The sequence below is a fragment of the Sapajus apella genome, unplaced genomic scaffold (assembly GCF_009761245.1).
Source record: "Sapajus apella isolate SASKATOON/1434 unplaced genomic scaffold, GSC_monkey_1.0 scaffold98, whole genome shotgun sequence".
In the NCBI taxonomy this organism is placed as follows: Eukaryota; Metazoa; Chordata; class Mammalia; order Primates; family Cebidae; genus Sapajus; species Sapajus apella.
In genome coordinates, this window is record NW_022437038.1 from 6,900,422 (window position 1) to 6,921,129 (window position 20,708).

Sequence of the window (20,708 nt, forward strand, 5' to 3'; positions counted from 1 at the left end):
AAAAAAAAAAAAAAAAAAAAAAAAAAAAAGAAATGTCTCAGAGCCCAAGCTCATGATATACAATCTTATCACCACTTCTACATCCCATATCCCATATTCCTCAATTCTGTTCTGCTGAAAACACTGGCCTTCCAAATATTTCAGACACATGAATGATAGTTGCTATAGTGCCCTCATCAGCACTTCTTCCGAATACATCCCTACCATGAAAAAGTCCTTGGATGCCTGACATTTACAATAATGGACACAATTCTCTGTTCCCCCTCCACTCTCCCTGAAATGAAAAACTAACAATATTCTCTCCATAGTTAGGAGGTATGCTTTCGGTACAGAGCCCCTCCTTCCCTCCAGCACTAAAATTGGCTGTATTATCAAAATGTCAGGGATGCCGCTGTTGTAGACTACAATGCCCCAGGTCATCCTCAACCAGCCTTTGTTCCTTTTTACCTGTGCCACTTGACTATGTTTCTCAGGGATGTTTTTCAGATGATTAGACTGCACACAGACAATGTTCCCATCTACGGAAAGAAAAAGAATTTACATGGTTTTACTTTTAAAAGACTATTTTTAAAAATGCCTGGCAACTCAAATTTCCATTATCAAAGTAGCACATATAGATATGAAAACGTAAATGCAAACTCATGGCCACTTTTCAGAGAAAACCTAATTATCTCCTGGTCTAGCCATTAAGTAGCTAATTCTTTATGAAGCTACTCCTCAACATTTTCTCTCAAGCCCCAAATGCACTATATGACAATGTCTGCTTTCTGTTCAGACTTTAAGAGGGAAATAAAATGTAATCGGTTTTTACATAAGCAGAATATATATGGGGAAAAAAAGAAAAAAATATAATGATTTTTATTTTTCTGTTACTGAATAAAAGAACACTAACGTCACACAGTCATTTAATTCAGCACACAGGAGGGAAAAAAGCCAAGTGCATGCCCTTTAAGGCATATGGATATTAAACAGTGTGACTAATATAAAATGATGGCGTTTCAAGTGGATTTATTGAAAATGGGCAAACAGAAAGCTCAGGAATGGGCTGAGCACAGTGGCTCATGCCTGTAATCACAGAACTTGGGGAGGCTGACGTGGGTGGGTCACCTGAGGTCAGGACATTGAGAGCAGCCTGGCCAACATGGCAAAACCCTGTCTCTACTAAAAATACAAAAATTAGCTGGGTGTGGTGGCGCACACCTGTAATCCCAGCTAACCTGGAGGCTGGGGCAGGAGAATCGCTTGAACCTGAGAGGTGGAGGTTGCAGTAACCCAAGATCATGCCACTGCACTCAAGCCTGGGTGACAGTGCAAGACTTCATATCAGAAAAAAAGAAAAAGAAAAGAATGCAAGCTGAAGAATAAAATCTGTGAACAGATAACTGAAATTAAGTCTCAGAAATAAGCCACAGTGATTCTCCTCACCGATACGTACCTCCCCTACCAATTCTCTTAAGGCAGATTTACCACAGAAATAATTTTCAAAGATATAGGGATATGAAATAGGAAGGCAACACTAACAAGGACACTGTTCCCACCCCAGAAAGTAGCATAAAATGATGACAACAACCACGAGGAAACAACAGCAGCAACAATGCCAGCATTTACTAAGTGTTTACTAGGTATCAGGCATATGGCTTTGAGGAAGAAAGGGCGAGGTTTATGTTTTCTATCACTGTGTTACAATGACTACCCATCAGAAGTATCCACAATCAACCTTGTGATCATGTTCTGCATCAAAGGCTTCTAGTTTAATCTTCTTTAACGCCACAGTATTTTCCACTTCTACTGACACTTCTCTGCACCCTTTCATTCCTCTTCAGTCTTTGGTTTGTACAACCTTCAACTGACCTCTCCAAGTACCCAGGTAGTACCCCACAGTCTTTGGATTGCCATCTGGACCTCGGTTCACAGAGAAGGTGGACTTATTTCGGTAACCATTGATGACAGGCTGGAGAGGGCAGAAGGACAGGAGGGGGACAAGACGTCAAATGAAACCAAGGAGGATAACAATAAAGGGAAAGCAGGAATGTTCTCTGGATGAGGACAAATGAGGTTTGCTTGGAAGGTATGGTATATAAGAAAGTCTATGGCCAAGAAGATCAAGACAGTCCACAGAAGGGCAGTTCCAATCTTGCCATAAAGCAGGAGCCAACAAACTACTTATGTCAAGAGCCAGAGAGCAAATATTTTAGGCTTTGCAGGCCATATGGTCCCTGTTGTAACTATTCAACTCTGCCATCGTAGGACAAAAGCAGTCATAGACAATACATAAACAAGTGAGCCTGGCTGTGTTCCAATAAAACTTTACAAAATCAGGCAGCAAGATAGAATTGACCTAAAAGCTGAAGTCTGCTAACCCCTGCCATAAATGAGATTCCACTCCCCTGAGGCCACATTAAAAAGGTTTCCAATGTTACATGGGCAAACTGCATGGGGGTGGCAGGGAGAAAGGTTTCCAAAGTTTGGAATCTTACTAAGATTCTTTCTACTCTTTCTAAGTAATCTTTCTAAGCAATAGTGAAGTGGTTTATACAATGGGTTCTCTATCAGATAGACCTCTCTTCAGATAGCTGTGAATCTCAGCTCTGGCCCTTTCTACATGTGTGTCCTGGGCAAATTACTGAATCTCTCTGGGTCTCAATGTCTTCATCTATAAAATGATACTATCTATCCCTCCAGGTTATTGTTAACAGTAAAATGTGATAATGATACATGACATTTAGCATAGGGCCTGGTCCCCAGCAAGTACTCATTAAATATTAGCTGATATTATTGGCATTAAGGGGACTTAGTAAAGGAATAGGGAGGTGGGGGCTTACAGAGGGTATAATAGGTTGGAGAAGACAAGAGAGCCTCTCAGATTTGGGTACAGCCATTGTCACATCGACTCCATTGAGCATTTGGATGTAAGACTCTAGTCTTTGTAAAATTTTCTTCTGAGCTTCAAATTTAACCTGCAAAAGAATATAAGCGATGAAATGAAATATGGGCTGGGCATGGTGGCTAACACCTATAATCCCAACACTTTGGGAGGCCGAAGTGGGCAGATCACCCGAGGTTGGGAGTTAGAGACCAGCCTAATCAACGTGGAGAAACCCCACCTCTACTAAAAATACAAAAATTAGCCAGGCGTGGTGGCTCATGGCTGTAATCCCAGCTACCTAGGAGGCTGAGGCAGAAGAATCGCTTGAACTTGAGAGGCAGAGGTTGCGGTGAGCCAAGATTGCGCCACTGCACTCCAGCCTGGGCAACAAGAGCAAAAGTCCATCTTAAAAAAAAAAAAAAGAAAGAAAGAAGAAACTAAATACTTTTGTAGCTTCACTGCAAAGACTGAAAAACAAACAGGACAAAAGAAGAGTGTCCCACAGATTCTTGGCTCATGATCTCAACAGATGAGGAACCCAGAATGATAGAACAAGAACAGACCTAAAAAGGTATCGAGGAAAGGTCAAGAGTGAACTCTTGTGTAAGCTCATCATTTTACCTGCCACTTCAGACTGAACACTCAAGGTATATGTCAGTTCTGTCCAGTAGAGCTTTCCACAATGGAAATGTTCTGTTTGCACTGTGTTCTATGTATACGGTAGCCACTAGCCGTATGTGGTTACTGAGCACTTGAAATGTGGTCAGTGGGAATGAAAAACTAAAATTTTTTTTTGAGACAAAGAGTCTCACTCTTGTCACCCAGGCTGGAATGCAGTGGTGCAATCTTGGCTCACCGCAACCTCCGCCTCCCGGGTTCAAGCAATTCTCCTTCTTCAGCCTCCCAAGTAGCTGTGACTACAGGCACACGACATGAAGCCCAGCTGATTTTGTATTTTTAGTAGAGACAGGGTTTCTCCATGTTGGTCAGGCTGGTCTCAAACTCCTGGCCTCAGATGATCCACTCACCTCGGCCTCCCAAAGTACTGGGATTACAGGCATGAGCCACCATGCCCGGCCTAAATTTTTTTTTTTTTTAGTTTTTTTTTAGAGAGAGGGTCTCACTCCCATCACCCAATCTGGAGTGCAGTGGGGAGATCTTGGCTCACTGCAGCCTTGATTTCCTGAGCTCAGGTGATCCTCCCACCTCCACCTCCCAAGTAGCTGGGACACTACCAGGCACATGCCACCATACCTGGCTAATTTTTTCTATTTTTAGTAGAGATGGGTTTTCATTATACTGCCCAGACTGGTCTCAAACTCCTGGGCTCAAGCAATCCACCTGCCTCAGCCTCCCAAAGTGCTAGGATTACACCGGTGAGCCACCATGACTGGCCTAAATTTTTAATCTTAATTTTAATTAACTTACAGAATCAGCCCTGCTTTAACGTGACACAAGTGTTCCTACACCACACTATGCAAAATCACTTACAAAAAGATCTCAAGGCTCATGGGAAAAACAGGATTAGGCATAAAATGTTCTAAAACCTTATCAGTAACACCCACAGAAAAGATAAGAACCTAATAAAAACAGCAGCACTGTTCTGTACATGGCAAATGGTTAAGAAATATGAATAATAAACTAAGTATGGTGGCTCCCGCCTATAATTCCAACATTTTGGGAGTCTGAAGCAGGTGGATCGCTTGCGTCCAGGAGTTCAAGACCAGCCTGGGCAACATGACAAAACCCTGTTTCTACAAAAAATTAGCCAGGCATAATGGTACATGCTTATAGTCCCAGCTACTAGGGAGGCTGAGGTGAGAGGATCCCTTGAACCCCAAAGGCAGAGGTTGCAGTGAGCCATAATCATACCTCTGCATTCCAGCCACCTGGGTGACAGACTGAGACACTATCTCAAAAAAAAAAAACAAAGAAAGGAAGAAAAGAAGATAGATAGATAGATAGATAGATAGATAGATAGATAGATAGATGACTACTACAATAAGGATAACACTACGCTGACGATGACCTGAAGTTCAATTATGGAAGCGGGTATCAGAAGAATTGCAGCTTGGGCCAGGTGTGGTGACTCACGCCTGTAATCCTAGCACTTGGGGAGGCCAAGGCAGGCGGATTACCTGAGGTCAGGAGTTCAAGACCAGCCTGGCCAACATGGTGAAACCCTGTCTCTAATAAAAAATACAAAATTAGCCAGGCATGGTGACATGTGCCTATAGTCACAGCTACTCAGGAGGCTGAGGCTGGAGAATCACTTGAACTCGGGAGATGGAGGTTGCAGTGAGCCAAGATCACACTGCTGCACTCCAGCCGGGGCAACAGAGCCAAATTCTGTCTCAAAAAAAAAAAAAAAAAAGAATTGCAAAGAACTGCAGCTTGGAGTTATCATGAAGTCGTAAAAAGAGGGCTATGTGTGTCAGATGGAAAGTTCTACTGAGGGAGCTGGTAGATGTTTGAGGCGTGTGCATGCATTCATTTTATGTGTTCAACTGAGCATGGTCTCCTTTCTTTTTTTTTTTTTTTTTTTTTTTTTCTTTTTTTGAGATGGAGTCCCACTCTGTCACCCAGGCAGGAATGCAGTGGTGCAATCTTAGCTCACTGCAACCTTCACCTCCTGGCTTCAAGCGATTTTCCTGCCTCAGCCTCCCAAGTAGCTGGGACTACAGGCGCATGCCACCATGCCCAGCTAATTTTTGTATTTTTAGTAGAGATAGGGTTTTACCATGTTGGTCAGGCTGCTCTTGAACTACTGACCTCGTGATCTGCCCACCTCAACCTCCCAAAGTGCTGGGATTACAGGCATGAGCCACCCGGCTATAGTCTCCTTTCATCTAGCATTTCTTTTTTTCTTTTTTTTTTTTTTTTCCAAGGCAGCCATATATTCAAGACAAATATGTAGCATTTCTTATGGACAAAATTACTCCGAAGCAAACATGAAATTTGCACTATGCTCAAATTTTCCCTAATATGTCAATTAGTTAGAACAAATTTCTCTTTTCTAAATAAGCAGTAGAGCTTGTTTAGAATTAAGCAATAGAATTGACTGTACTGAATTTTAAATAGCAACATATGGCTAGTGGCTACCATGTTGGAAAGTACAGCTACATGTGAAACAATAAGAACACTGCTACTCACATACACAGAGCTCTAAGTATAATAAAAAAAGGAAGGAAGAGAAGAAACAGACATTTGGATCTGTGGGTCTAGAGTGAGGAAGATATAATTGGTCTAAAGTTCCAATTTTGGAGTCAATAGCACAATGATTTTAAGGAGCTGCTTGGGCATCGGCATAGAACTGTCCAGTCAAGGCATAGCACAGTGGCTCACACCTGTAATCTCAGCAATTTGGGAGACTGAGGCAGGCAGATCACTTGAGGTCAGGAGTTCAAGACCAGCCTGGCCAACATGGTGAAACCCTGTCTCTACTAAAAATACAAAAATTAGCCAGGCATGGTGGCACATGCCTGTCATCTCAGCTATTTGGAAGGCTGAGGCAGAATTGCTTCAACCCGGGAGACGGAGGTTGCAGTGAGCCTAGATTGCACCACTGCACTCCAGCCTGGGCAACAGAGCGAGACTCCGTCTCAAAAAAAATTAAAATTAAAATTAAAAATAAATAAATGTCCACTCAAGCTTCCTATGAGTCTAGTACCATTCTCCTCGAAAGGAGCAGTGAAGATAGGCTGGGCACCTACCTTGAGCTGTTCTTCATAGCTCAATCTCCAGAGTGGCGTCACAACATCAGCCAGCCTTGAATAAAATAATTCAGGCAATTCTTTAATTACATAAATATGTACTGAGCACCTGCTATGCATAAGTACTTTCAGAAGACCTAACTCTTGTGCCCTCTAGGGAGATGGAGTGTGGGAGAAGAGCCCATTTTGATGTTGTCGATTTAACAAAGCAGAACAGATGGGTGAAACTAATATAAGAAAAATCCAGATTTATCAGGAGGTAATTAATCATATTTCAAAAGGCTTCGCTGCTGGGTTTCTTTAAATAGCTCACCTTCCTAATGCATTTAAAATATAATTTCACTTAGAAAATACATTTGTTATGGGCCAGGCACAGTGGCTCACTCCTGTAATCCCAGCACTTTGGGAGGCTGAAGTGGGCAGAGTACCTGAGGTCAGGCGTTCAAGACCAGCCTTGCCAACGTGGTGAACCCCTGTCTCCACTAAATATACAAAAATTAGCCGGGTGTGGTGGCACATGCCTGTAATCCCAGCTACTCGGGAGGCTGAGGCAGGAGAACCGCTTGAGCCCAGGTGACGGAGGATGCAGTGAGCCAAGATCATGCCACTGCACTCCAGCCTGACCAACAGAGCAAGACTCTGTCAAGAGTGAATGAGTGAGAAAGAGAGAGAGAAAGAGAAGGAAGGAAGAAGGGAGGGAGAGAGGGAAGGGGAGAAGAGGGGAAGGGTGAAAGGGAGGAAGGGGGAAGGGAAGAAGGGAGGAGGGGGGAAGGAGGAAGGGGGGAAGGGAAGAGGGGGGAGGGGGGAAGGGGGAAGGGAGGAAAGGAGGAAAGGGGGAAGGGGGAAGGGAAAAAGGGAGAAAGGGAGGAAGGAAGAAGGGAGAAGGGGGAAAGGGGGGAGGAGGGAGGGGGGAAGAGGGAAGGGAGGAAGGGAAGGAGGTAGAGAAAGAGGGAAAGAGAGAAAGAGAGAAAAAGAAAAAAAGAAGAAAGAGAGAAAGAAAGAAAATACACTTGTTGCATAAATGAGGTATATTTGTGCTTATATGGCTGCAATGGGACTACTCATCTCCAATCCATCTAATATCATTCTAGGTTCCTGGTTTTCAGCAAACCTATCCTGGACTTATTAAAGACAAGGTCCCAGATTAGTATCTTCTTTCTGATAAAAAACACACACAAAGGCAAAGAGAACAGTTTATCCAACCCCAAAGCATTTCCACCAATATTCTTCAGACGTCCTCAAGTTTGCCCTGGGTATCCTACCTCAGGTGGCCCCTCAAATCCTTGTAATGCTACACTAGTTTATTAGGATACAGAATTTCAGTAGATGCACAGATTGAGACTTGCTAAGGAGAGAGGACATCAGTCTGGCCCTTACCTTTCCTGCCAGGAACCATCTAGTGGTCCAAGATGGCTTGATTTCTTCAGACTTTTTTGTCCTTTCCGATACTTCGTGGCTATCACATGGGTAAAATCTCCCTTACATACTGTGCCCAGAAACAGCTTTGACCATCCTGGTGGATTTCTGGCATACCAGGGAAGCAGTCCTGGTTTGGAGAAGAGACCTACCATGGAGAGGAAGTACCTGAGGCTGTGCATTGGGACTCTTCTTTTAAGGACTGCCATTCAACGAACACACTGAAATCCACCTGCATGAAAGGTACACATACAGAGGTTGGGAAATAGAGGTACAACTCCCAAGCCCATTCATCCATCTATAAACCCTTATGGAACTGAAGCACCCAGCAGAATGCTGGCCCACAGCAGACAGTAAAAGCAGGCCTGTTGAGCAGAAGTGAATTACTGCATGCAAGGTATGTCTTAGGCTTCCAAAATAAAGAGATGAGGAAAATATAGTCTCCATCCTCCAGGAAAGAGTTCAACTCTCCGGATTTTTTTTTTTTTTTTTTTTTCCCATAAAGACGGGGGTTTCACCACGTTGGTCAGGCTGGTCTTGAACTCCCGACCTCAGGTGATCCACCCACCTTGGCCTCCAAAGTGCTTGGATTACAGGCGTGAGCCACCGCGCCCAGCCCTCTCTGGATATATTTCTATGACCAATCTCTTTCCCTATTCCACCTTCCTAACCAACAACCAATCGAGCAGCTGATGTTTAGTTAGTACTTACTCTGTACAAGACATCACGCCACACTAGATACCAGAGGGGTTACAAAGGTTATAATCTAATTAAGGAAACTGAATGCTGATACAGGGAAGATGTTATGAAATAACACAATATGCTTGGTTCCTGATGAGTGCTCAGAAAAGGCTTCCCAGAGCAAGGAGGCATGGCACTGAACTGTTTTGTTTTTGTTTTATTTTTTTTGAGACAGTCTCATTCTGTTGCCCAGGCTGGAGTGCCATGGCATGATCATGGCTCATTGCAGCCTTAACTTTCCAGGCCCAAGCAATCCTTCCAACTGAGCCTTCCAAGTAGCTGAGACTACAGGTGTGCATTACCACACCATTCTTTTAATTTATAGTAGATACAGCCAGGCAAGGTGGCTCACGCCTATAATTCCAGCAGTTTGGGAGGCTGACGAGGGTGGATCACCTGAGATCAGGAGTTTGAGGCCAGCCTGGCCAACATGGCAAAACCCTGTCTATATTAAAAATACAAAATTAGCCGGGTGTGGTGGCACGTGCCTGTGATCCCAGCTACTTGGGAGGCTGAGGCAGGAGAATCGCTTGAACCTGGGAGGCAGGGGTTGCAGTAAGTCGAGATTGTGCCATTGCACTCCAGCCTGGGCAACAACAGTGGAAACTGTCTCAAAAATAAATAAATAAATAAATAAATATGAAATAAGGAGGCTAGTAAAAAGCAATTTTGGCTGGGCATGGTGACTCATGCATGTAATCTCAGCACTTTGAGAGGCCGAGGCAGGCGGATCACCTGAGGTCAGGAGTTCGAGACCAGCCTGGCCAACATGGTGAAATCCCTTGTCTACTATAATACAAAAATTAGCCAGGCATGGTGGCAGGCCCCTGTAATCCCAGCTACTCGGAAGGCTGAGGCAGGAGAATTGCTTGAACCCGGGAGGCAGAGGTTGCCGTAAGCTGAGATCCTGCCTCTACACTTCAGGCTGGGTGACAAAATGGGACTCCATCTTAAAAAAAAAAAAAAAAAAAAAAGGCTGGGCAAAGTGGCTCACGCCTGTAATCCCAGCACTTTGGGAGGCCAAGGCGAGTGGATCACCTAAGGTCGGGAGTTCAAGACCAGCCTGACCAACATGGAGCAACCCCATCTCTACTAAAAATACAAAATTAACCAGGCGTGATGGCACATGCCCGTAATTAGCTACTCAGGACACTGAGGCAGGAGAATCACTTGAACCCGGGACGCAAAGGTTGTGATGAGCCGAAATCATGCCACTGCACTCCAGCCTGGGTAACAAGAGCAAAACTCTGTCTCAAGAAAAAAAAAAAAAGAAAAATGCGATGGGGTCTCGCTATGTTACCCAGGCTGGTTTCAAACTCCTACACTCAACTGATCCTCCTGTCTTGGCCTCCCAAAGTGCTGGAATCATAGGTGCGAGCCATAAGCACCTATTTTAAGTACCTAGGACACTTGAATGGACTTGGCCTGGCACCCTATTAACCTGCTGTGAAATTTGTATTTTGCCTTTAACCTCTATCTTGGATTTCATCCCAATGTTAAGTCACAGCCTAATTCAGAATTTTATATTTACACATGCACGCGCGTGCGCGCGCGCACACACACACACACACACTCTCTATTATTGCTACATTAATATGCCATGATTGATAAGTAGCCTAGAGGATGACGATATAGCCCATACATCATTTTGCATGATTACAAAGTATTAAAGAAACTAACTGTTGGCCGGGCGTGGTGGCTCACGCCTGTAATCCCAACACTTTGGGAGGCTGAGGTGGGCAGATCACCTGAGGTCAGGAGTTCGAGACCAGTCTGACCAACATGGAGAAACCCTGTCTCTACTAAAAACACAAAATTTGCCGGGCGTGGTGGCACATGCCTGTAATCCCACCTACTTGGGAGGCTGAGGCAAAAGAATCAGTTGAACCCGGGAAGTGGAGGTTGCAGTGAGCCAAGATCGCACCACTGCACTCCAGCCTGGGGGACAGAACGAAACACCATCTCAAAAAAAAAAAAAGAAGTAACTGTCACAGCATGTGACATTTGGGGGGGGGGGGCGGATTTCAAATTTTTTACAGAATATATTTAAGCTGGCCCAGTGTTCAGGTGTTAACAATAGTACCCTCCACTCAACACACCCCCAGCAAGAGGCAACAAAACAGTACAGTTAAGAACACGGGCTTTGGAGCCATGTTCTTTCTTTTCTTTTTTTTTTTGAGACGGAGTTTCGCTCTTGTTACCCAGGCTGGAGTGCAATGGCGCGATCTCGGCTCACCGCAACCTCCGCCTCCCGGGTTCAGGCAATTCTCCTGCCCCAGCCTCCTGAGTCGCTGGGATTACAGGCACGCGCCACCATGCCCAGCTAATTTTTTGTATTTTTAGTAGAGACGGGGTTTCACCATGTTGACCAGGATGGTCTCGATCTCTTGACCTCGTGATCCACCCGCCTCGGCCTCCCAAAGTGCTGGGATTACAGGCTTGAGCCACCGCGCCCGGCTCTTTTCTTTTTTTTTGAAACAGAGTCTTACTTTGTCACCCAGGCTGGAGTACAGTGACATATCCTTGGCTCACTGCAACCTCTGCTTCCTGGGTCACGCCATTCTCCTGCCTCAGCCTCCCAAGTAGCTGGGATTACAGGCATCCCCTACTGTATCCAGCCAGCTTCTGTATTTTTAGTAGAGACAGGGTTTCATTATGTTGGCCAGGCTGGTCTCGAACTCCTGACCTCAAGTGATCCACCTGCCTTGGCCTCCCAAAGTGCTGGGATTACAGGCATGAGCCACCATGCTCAGCTGGAGCCATGTTCTAATCCCAGCTCTACTTATCACTAGCTATACGGTTTTGGGCAAGATATTAATACTTCAGCACTCTGAATCTCAGTGTCACCATCTATACAAACAGGACTGAGAACACCTACCTTTCACAGTTTTGGTGAGAATTAAAGGAGTTCATACATATGACATGTTCAGGACTGTGCTTAAGACAGCCTGTGCCCAACATGTGCCACTGCTTTTCCTTAGGCTCTGATTCAAAGAAATCACTTGATTTCTTCATGCCTCATCATCTCCAACCTGCAAAACTGACAAGATGTAATAATGCATTCAAGTTCTGTGAGGAAAAGTACAGTTATGTGAAAATTTTAAAAAAACAACATACACACACATAGACACATAAATTTTCTGACCCTCTACATGAGTGCCTCCTGAAGTGTAGTGAGGTTATGGCCTGCCCCGGACTACCTGTTAATACTATCAAAAGTGTGTGGCAGCCAGGCGCAGTGGCTCACACCTGTAACTCCCAGCACTTTGGGAGACCAAGGCAGGAGGATTGCTTAAGGCCAAGAGTTTAAACTCAGTGTGAGCAACATAGCGAGATCTGATCTCTACAAAAAATTTTAAAAATTAGCCAGGTGTGGTGGCACACACTTGCAGTTCTAGCTACTTAGAAGGCTGAGGCAGAAGGATCACTTGAGCCCAGGAGTTTGAGGTTTCAGTGAGCTATGATTGCACCACTGCATTCCAGCCTGGGAGGGAGAGCTTGTCTCAAAAAAAGTCCAGGCATGGTGGCACTTTGGGAGGCTGAGGTGAGCAAATCACTTGAGATTAGGAGTTCGAGACCAGCCTGGTCAACATGGCAAAACTTCATCTCTGGGCCGGGCGCGGTGGCTCAAGCCTGTAATCCCAGCACTTTGGGAGGCCGAGGCGGGTGGATCACGAGGTCAAGAGATCGAGACCATCCTGGTCAACAAGGTGAAACCCTGTCTCTACTAAAAATACAAAAAATTAGCTGGGCATGGTGGCACGTACCTGTAATCCCAGCTACTCAGGAGGCTGAGGCAGGAGAATTGCCTGAACCCAGGAGGCGGAGGTTGCGGTGAGCCGAGATCGCACCATTGCACTCCAGCCTGGGTAACAAGAGCGAGACTCCATCTCAAAAAAAAAAAAAAAAAACTTCACCTCTACCAAAAATATAAAAAATTAGCTGGGTGAGGTGGCATGTGCCTGTAATCCCAGCTACTCAGGAAACTGAGGCAGAATGACTTGAACCCAGGAGGTGGAGGTTGCAGTGAACCGAGATCATACCACTGCACTCCAGCCTGGACGACAGAGAGAGACTCTGTCTCAAAGAAAAAAAAAGTGTGTGGCCTGTGACAATGTTTGTATTTGATATGGAGAAGAGCAAAAGCCAGAGAAAGGAAATGAATGAAGAGGCAGGAGAAAGAATAAAGAATGACTAAGTGGGTCTGGGGAGGCCAGTGGCCTTGAAGCCTAGACTACAGGGGAGGGAGTAGAGCTGATCCAGGAGAGGGGTCCTGTCCCTCCAGCCAGCAGGGAAGTCAGGAAGAAGGAAACTGCAGGCCCATTTGAGGATTTGCAGAGGAGGGACAGGGGAGCTGGGGAATTTGAAGACAGCTATTCCCACCCCAACATTTAGACTTTTTTGTGAGTGTGTGGGTCCTCTCACTGGTGACTCCACCATGACTGTAGTTCATTCGCCCTATACCCTAACAGGAGGATCCTTGTCCATCTAGGTCTCTTCCAAATTATCAAGTATGGTCTAAAATAGGACCTTATTATTTCAAGGTGCCAACCAGCCATCATTCTGGTTAAAAAGCCTATCATATTTAGTAACTTCTGTGGTAAAATTTCTTTTTTTTTTTTCCTCTTTTTTTTTTTTTTTTTGAGTCGGAGTTTTGCTCTTGTTGCCCAGGATGGAGTGCAATGGAGCAATCTCGGCTCACTGCAACCTCCACCTCACGGGTTCAAGCGATTCTCCTGCCTCAGCCTCCTCAGTAGCTGGGATTATAGGCATGCGCTACCACTCCCGGCTAGTTTTGTATTTTTAGTAGAAATGGGGTTTCTCCATGTTGGTCAGGCTGATCTGGAACTCCCCACCTCAGGTGATCCGCCCACCTCAGCCTCCCAAAGTGCTGGGATTACAGGTGTGAGCCACTGCGCCCAGCCAAAGTTTCTTTTTCAAGGCAGCACACTCATACCAGTCAAGATGAGGTCTGTTTCTTTGTTTCTTAATGTCAGGGGAGGTATTTGTTCACAGAAGAGATTATTTTCTTTTTATATTTTGTCATGGTTTTTTTCTTCCTTTTTTTTTTTCCTTGGTTCTTTACTTGGAAATTTTGTACTGTTTTAAATAAATGCTTGGGAGTTTTTTCCTTAGCAAAAGAAAAATAAGTGTGTGAGCAGTTGTGCTCTACTGTTCTATACCTGCCTCGGGAATTGACCAGAAAGAGCCCTGGACTCCTGAGTAGCCCAGGTAGGAAGTCAGACTAATTCCGCAGTGCTCAGAAGAGTTCAAATCAAAGAAGCCTACGTGGTAGGTCTGACCCACGCAGGGCCAAGGATTCCTTTTGGAGCAAAATGTTCACCCACCGACAAGGGTCCTGCTTCTACTCCCTGCTCACCCTTCCTTCAGTTGGACCGGCCCCAAACGCTGTTCCTTGCTAAATCAAACGAAAAAATGGGTTGACTGCTCCGTTTCGACTGCAGCCAACATGCAGTCAGGTCCTTCTCGCCCCAACAAGACTCCACCAGCCCCTCCATTCCCTTGTTCTTCAGGCAAGTTCGGCCCACTGTGTCCGTAGGAAGGGTTAACAAAGAGGAGACGCTAGGAAAGGCTACCACTAAACTTGACCCGGCTGCAGGGCCCGGGAAAGACGGAAAGTAAGGGAGTAGGAGGAGTTAGGGCACAGGCAGACTCTAGGCTGTACACGACTTTGTGCAGCCACCGTCCGGCCCGTCCCCAGCCCCGCCTGCCGCCTCCATTCCCCGCCCGGCGGACAGTTTGGCATAGTAGGTTGCTTTTTGTAAAGCAAGGGTTAAATCGTTTTTTCTGGGCTATTTATCCACCTTACCTTCCTTCGCAACCAATAAATCCTCTTACAAACCTGAGGCGGCAAAGTAAAACGCCAGCGGATGGCCTGGCTTGCGGCGGCGGGGAAAGAGTTACTTCCTGGTGCGCAGGACGCCTCTACTCTCGCCGCGCGCGCAGCCAACCCGGGGCAAGCGCCAAGCGCGGCACAGCGCGGGGCTCCTCCCATCGTCGGCTGGGCGGCTGGTCCCGCCACCACGACTCCTCTCGCGAATCTTCTGCGGAGACCTTCCTCAAAAGTACTCATAGCCCTAAAACCCGCCGTCTTCCTTCTTTCTCCAAGTTCTCCTCTCCTCCCCTCCCCGCGGCCCCGCCCACCACCTGCTCTTTCCTCACGGTCCCATTGGTGGATCTAAATGAGACACAAGAAGAAAGTCACACTACAGTGATAACTGCGTTACCCGTCCCAGGGGTGCTTGCAGTTTAACTCTTCCAACTCAAGGAATAGTTTTCTCATGATAGAATTGCAGAGATCAGATCCATAATGGGTTGAAAGATTGGGAGATGAGAAGCAGGGTGGTTTCCTGAAATGGCATCCTTTGGTAAAAGTCAGACTTATTCTGGGCCATGAGGTTTTTCAGGCATTCATTCTCTATTTTACATTGCATCAGAAAAATATGTTATGGTTTATTCACTGGATCACATTCAAAGCTATTCAATCCTAAACCCTCAGAAATAATTTTTTTCTTCAAACTACAGAACTCAAAAAGAAGCCAGATGTCTCTTTTTGGTTGATTGACTACCTGCTGGACTACATTCAGTAATACCTCTAATTTTTAGAAGTCATTAGCCAGCAACACGAGTAAGAGAACTTGAAGTATACACACATCTGTGCGCTGTAAAATATTGCTGCTTTAATAGAGTAAAATTTACAGCAAAGTGAACTTACAGGGCCGGGCACGGTGGCTCACACTTGTAATCCCAGCACTTTGACAGGCCAAGGCGGGTGGATTACCTGAGGTCAGGAGTTCAAGACCAGCCTGACCAACGTGGTGAAACCCTGTCTCTACTAAAAGTAAAAAAAAATTAGCGGGGCATGGTGGCACACGCCTGTAATCCCAGCTACTTGGGGGCTGAGGCAGAAGAATCGCTTGAACCTGGGAGGCAGAGGTTGCAGCAGTGAGCTGAGATGGCACTATTGCACTCCAGCCTGGGCAACAAGAGTGAAACACTGTCTCAAAAAAAAAAAAAAAGTGAACCTACATGTAATGATATTTAATTTTCATGCTTAATTGTGCTGGTTGGGTACAGTGGCTCACACCTGTAATCCCAGCACTTTGGGAGCCTAAGGCAGGCGGATCACAACGTCAGGAGTTCGAGACCAGCCCGGCCAACATGGTGAAACCCCATCTCTACTAAAAATACAAAAATTAGCCGGGCATAGTGGCAGGCGCCTGTAATCCCAGCTATTGGGGAGGCTGAGGCAGGAGAATTGCTTGAACCGAGGAGGCAGAGGTTGCAGTGAACCGAGACAACACCATTGCACTCCAGCCTGGGCGACAGAGCAAGACTCTGTCTCAAAAAAAAAAAATAGTAATTGTGCTTAAGTGGAAAGTACTTTGCAGTCAACATTTCATTTATTAATATTTATTGAAAGCATAACATGCCTATTATGTGTAAGGTAATGTGTTAGCCTTACTGAATACAGTAGTAAATTAAACAAGGCTCAGTACTCCAGATAGCAGCAAACATTGAATCAGCCAGACTAGGGTTCAAAGCCCAGATCTGTCACTTTTCTTTTTTGAGACAGAGTTTTGCTCTGTCTGGAGTGGAAAGGCATGATCTCGCCTCACCGCAACTTCTGCCTCCCGAGTTCAAGTGATTCTCCTGTCTCAGCCTCTCATGTAGCTGGGATTACAGCATGTGCCATGACGCCTGGCTAATTTTGTATTTTTAGTAGAGATGGGGTTTCTCCATGTTGATCAGGCTGGTCTTGAACTACTGACCTCAGGTGATCCACCCACCTCGGCCTCCCAAAGTGCTGGGATTATAGGCCTGAGCCACCACACCCAGCAGATCTGCCACTTATAAGCTGTGTCCACTTGAGCAAGTTATTTAATTACTCAGTGCCTCAGTTTCATCATGTGAAGAAAATGTCCACAATAATTGTACCTACCTCTTAGGGTTGTGATGAACATTAAATGAGTTAATATCTGCAAAGTGCTTAGAACACAGTAAGTACACAAAAAAAAGTTAGCTATTATCATTCAAAATAAGTTTATATACTGTGTGTTCATACATTCTGAAAGAAATCAAAATATTTGGGCCAGGTGCAGTGGCTCACGCCTGTAATTCCAGCACTTTGAGAGGCCAAGGCAGGAGGATCACAAGGTCAAGAGATCAAGACCACCCTGGCCAACATGGTGAATCCCCATCTCTACTGAAAAACAAAAACAAAACACACACACACACACAAATAAGCCAAGCATGGTGGCTCACGCCTGTAGTCTCAGCTACTCGGGAGGCTGAGGCAGGAAAATCACTTGAATCCAGGAGGCGAAGGTTGCAGTGAGCCAAGATCGAGCCACACTCCAACTTGGCTGTAGAGCGAGACTCTGTCTCAAAACAAAACAAACAAAAAAGAAATCAAAATATTTTACCCCAAAATAAATTTATTTGCTGTATTTTCTTTTTTTTTTTTTTTTTTGAGACAGAGTTTCACTCTTGTTACCCAGGCTGGAGTGCAATGGCAGGATCTCGGCTCACCGCAACCTCCGCCTCCTGGGTTCAGGCAATTCTCCTGCCTCAACCTCCTGAGTAGCTGGGATTACAGGCACGCGCCACCATGCCAGCTAATGTTTTGTATTTTTAGTAGAGACGGAGTTTCACCATGTTGACCAGGATGGTCTCGATCTCTTGACCTCGTGAACCACCCGCCTCGGCCTCCCAAAGTGCTGGGATTACAGGTTTGAGCCACCGCGCGCGGCTATTTGCTGTATTTTTGAAATGTCTGCCTCAGGGTCAGAGGACTGAGATGGGGGAAATTTGCATCTGTAGAGAACCTCCTTGAATGCAGCCAGGCTTCCCATTTCTATGCCTTCCCTGGATCCAGGAGAGATTGAGAGTTTGACACCTTTAAAAGTTTGAAAGAGGCTGGGCACGGTGACTCAAGCCTGTAATTCCAGCACCTTGGAAGGCTGAGGCAGTCAGATCACAAGGTCAGGAGTTTACCAGCCTGGCCAATAGGGTGAAACCCCGTCTCTATTAAAAATACAAAAATTAGCTGGGTGTGGTGGCACGCACTGTAGTCCCAGCTACTAGGGAGACTGAGGCAGAAGAATCACTTGAACCTGGGAGGCGGAGGTTGCAGTGAGCTGAGATCGCACCACTATACAGTACTCCAGGCTGGACCATAGAGTGAGACTCCATCTCAAAAATATATATTTAAAATAAAATTTAAAAAGTTTGAAAAGAAAGATTTACCATCTATTCTCTCTGAAGGAGGCTTCATCTACATAACAAGGCCACTTTCACAAACCAAGCCTCTTCCTTTCTTCCTCCTATAACCTATCTTGCCACGAAAACCTGTTTGTTTCTGTTTTTGTTTTCGTTTTTGAAACAGTATTTCTCTATCCCCCCGGCTGGAGTGCAGTGGCACGATCTCGGCTCACTGCAACCTCCGCCTCTTGGGTTCAAGCAGTTCTCCTGCCTCAACCTCCCAAGTAGCTGGGAATTACAGGCATGAACCACCACGCCCAGCTGATTTTGTATTTTTAGTAGAGACAGGGTTTTACCATGTTGGCCAGACTGGTCTTTAACTCCTGACCTCAGGTGATCCTCCTGCCTCGGGCTCCCAAAGTGCTGGGATTACAGGCGTGAGCCACTGTGCCTGGCCTCTTTCTGTAATTTCAAGATGATATATAAGCTTCTGTTCATTATTGGGAAGTTGGGTCTCCATGCTGAAGGCTCTCATGTGTATATGTTAAATAAATTTGTGGCCAGGCGAGGTGGCTCACGCCCATAATCCCTGCACTTTGGGAGGGCGAAGCGGGTGGATCAGCTGAGGTCAGGAGTTCGAGACCAACCTGACCAACATGGAGAAACCCCATCTCTACTAAAAATAGAAAATTAGCCAGGCGTAGTGGCACGTGCCTGTAATCCCAGCTCCTCAGGAGGCTGAGGCAGGAGAATTGCTTGAACCCAGGAGGTGGAGGTTGCAGTGAGCCGAGATCGAGCCATTGCACTCCAGCCTGGGCAACAAGAGCAAAACTCTATCTCAATAAATAAATAAATAAATAAATAAATAAAATTTGTATGTCTTTTCTCCTATTCATCAATCAGCCTCATGTCAGTGATATTTTAGCAAACCTTCAAGAGGGGCCAATAGCTATGGCCCCCACCACACACACACACACGCACACACACGCACGCACGCACGCACGCACACACACACACACACGTTTATATTTCTTGTTTTTTAAAGAGAGATTTCACTTCCATCCTAAACCCTTGAGGAGGTGTTTGACTCAAATTGCAATTATCCTAACTGCTCTCATGGCTCATAAGCAAAATTTGAGCTCAAGCCACTGCATCAGCTTTCTAGTCCCATGCAGTGCTGTCAAGTGGGACCAGGCTCTATTTTCCCGTTCTCTTCTTTTAATCCCCTCTTACATGGATAGACAGCTCTATACCTTTTATCACCTCCTCTTCCCCTTTCTTCTTCTTCTCAAGCCTTTCTGCTCCTTTATCACTTCTCATTTTGGCCTTCTGTGCTGTGCCTAGCACAGAGTCAGGTGTCCAATACAAGTTCAGTATATATTAATGTTTGATTAATTGAACTGAATTTCAGGTTGTCTGCTGAAAGAGAGAAGGCATTTCCTCCCTCACCCCCACCCTCACCTATTTCAAGCATCCAGGCAAATTCATTTAAAGCAGACCTGTCATTCAAGGAGGCAAAACCCTGAGGGAAAAAGAGAGAAAAGAGATTAAAGAAGCTAAAACGTAATTATTTAGCCATTAACCCCTTTATATTTATTTAATGTGGTAAATCATGTTCTTCTCTAAAAGTGAAATCGTTACATTTGTAAGAGGGGAAAGAAATACTCCATATTATAGAAAAGGTTGGACTCTTCAAACCAGAAAGTCGTAAGTGGGTATGTCATAGGTGATAAGGAATACTGTTACATCAAATAAGAGCTGGAACCAAGGTAACTTTTGCTTAACTTTCTTATCAGCAAACCAAATCACAACAAAGTGAAATCCCTAGGAATTTGTCAAATTTTCTCATTTTAGTGCAAGGAAAAGATATCTGAGAGGCTATATTATTAGGGCTCAGAAATAACATGTATTAAAATTGACATAGCAGGAACATTGCCATCTTGGACAAATACAACCATTCTAAAGTTCCCCTTGATCAACAATCGTGCCATTGCACTCCAGCCTGGGCGATAGGGCAAGACTCTGTCTTGAAAAAAAATCACCTAAGGCCGGGTGCTGTGGCACACGCCTGTAATCCCAGAAATTTGGGAGGCTGGGGCGGTTGAATCACCCTGAGGTCAGCAGTCCAAGACCAGCCTAGCCAACATGGTGAAACCCCATCTGTACTAAAAATACAAAAATTAGTTGGGCATGGTGGTGCATGCCTGTAATCCCACCTACTTGGGAGGCTGAGACAGGAAAATTGCTTGAACCCAAGAGGCAGAGGTTGCAGTGAGCCAAGATTGTGCCACTACACTCCAGCCTGGGCGGCAGAGTGAGACCCTGTTTAAAAAAAAAAAAAAAAAAAAACACCTAAATCCAAAGAGCATCAGCCTAATGGCTAAGGTCAGCATGACCATAAAGTGACATCTCCAACTAGAAACATTCCGACCGTAAGATAAACCCCTCCCCAACCAGAGACATGCCAGCGCCAAGATAACCTCCCCTCTGACCAGAGACAGTCCAACCCCGTAATTAACTTCTTGCCCACACAGAAACATTCTAAGCTGATGATAAGCTCTCTCACCCTAAAACCAATAAATACTCTTAGTCTGTAAGAGAGAGCACTCCTGACAGAAATCGGCCAGAAGACCCTCTCAGGTTGATTCTCCAAAATAAACCTGTCTTTGACTGTTGAGCTGCTTTTCATGTTTCTTTCTTCTTTCTTTGACACTTAGAAAACTTAGTTGGCAGTTAGGACTGGTTTG

The 20,708-nt window shown here is 45.3% G+C and overlaps 1 protein-coding gene across 4 annotated transcripts in view; it reads right to left on the reverse strand.

Moving 5' to 3' along the window:
- TRMT2B (tRNA methyltransferase 2 homolog B) overlaps positions 1–14,881 on the reverse strand; it is a 39,482-nt gene extending 24,601 nt beyond the window's left edge. The window contains exons 1-6 of one of the 4 annotated variants that reach the window (XM_032257786.1): positions 14,600–14,881; positions 11,615–11,776; positions 6,580–6,634; positions 2,823–2,957; positions 1,852–1,951; positions 448–518 (exon numbers count right to left, since the gene is read on the reverse strand). In XM_032257786.1, coding sequence (XP_032113677.1) covers positions 448–518; positions 1,852–1,951; positions 2,823–2,957; positions 6,580–6,634; positions 11,615–11,751 — 498 coding nt within the window. In that variant the 5' untranslated portion in view covers positions 11,752–11,776; positions 14,600–14,881. Of the gene's footprint in view, positions 1–447; positions 519–1,851; positions 1,952–2,822; positions 2,958–6,579; positions 6,635–7,956; positions 8,228–11,614; positions 11,777–14,566 lie in introns of those variants that run through there. The other 3 variants (XM_032257784.1, XM_032257785.1, XM_032257783.1) reach the window with 3 other exon arrangements.
- Positions 14,882–20,708: the final 5,827 nt, after the last annotated feature.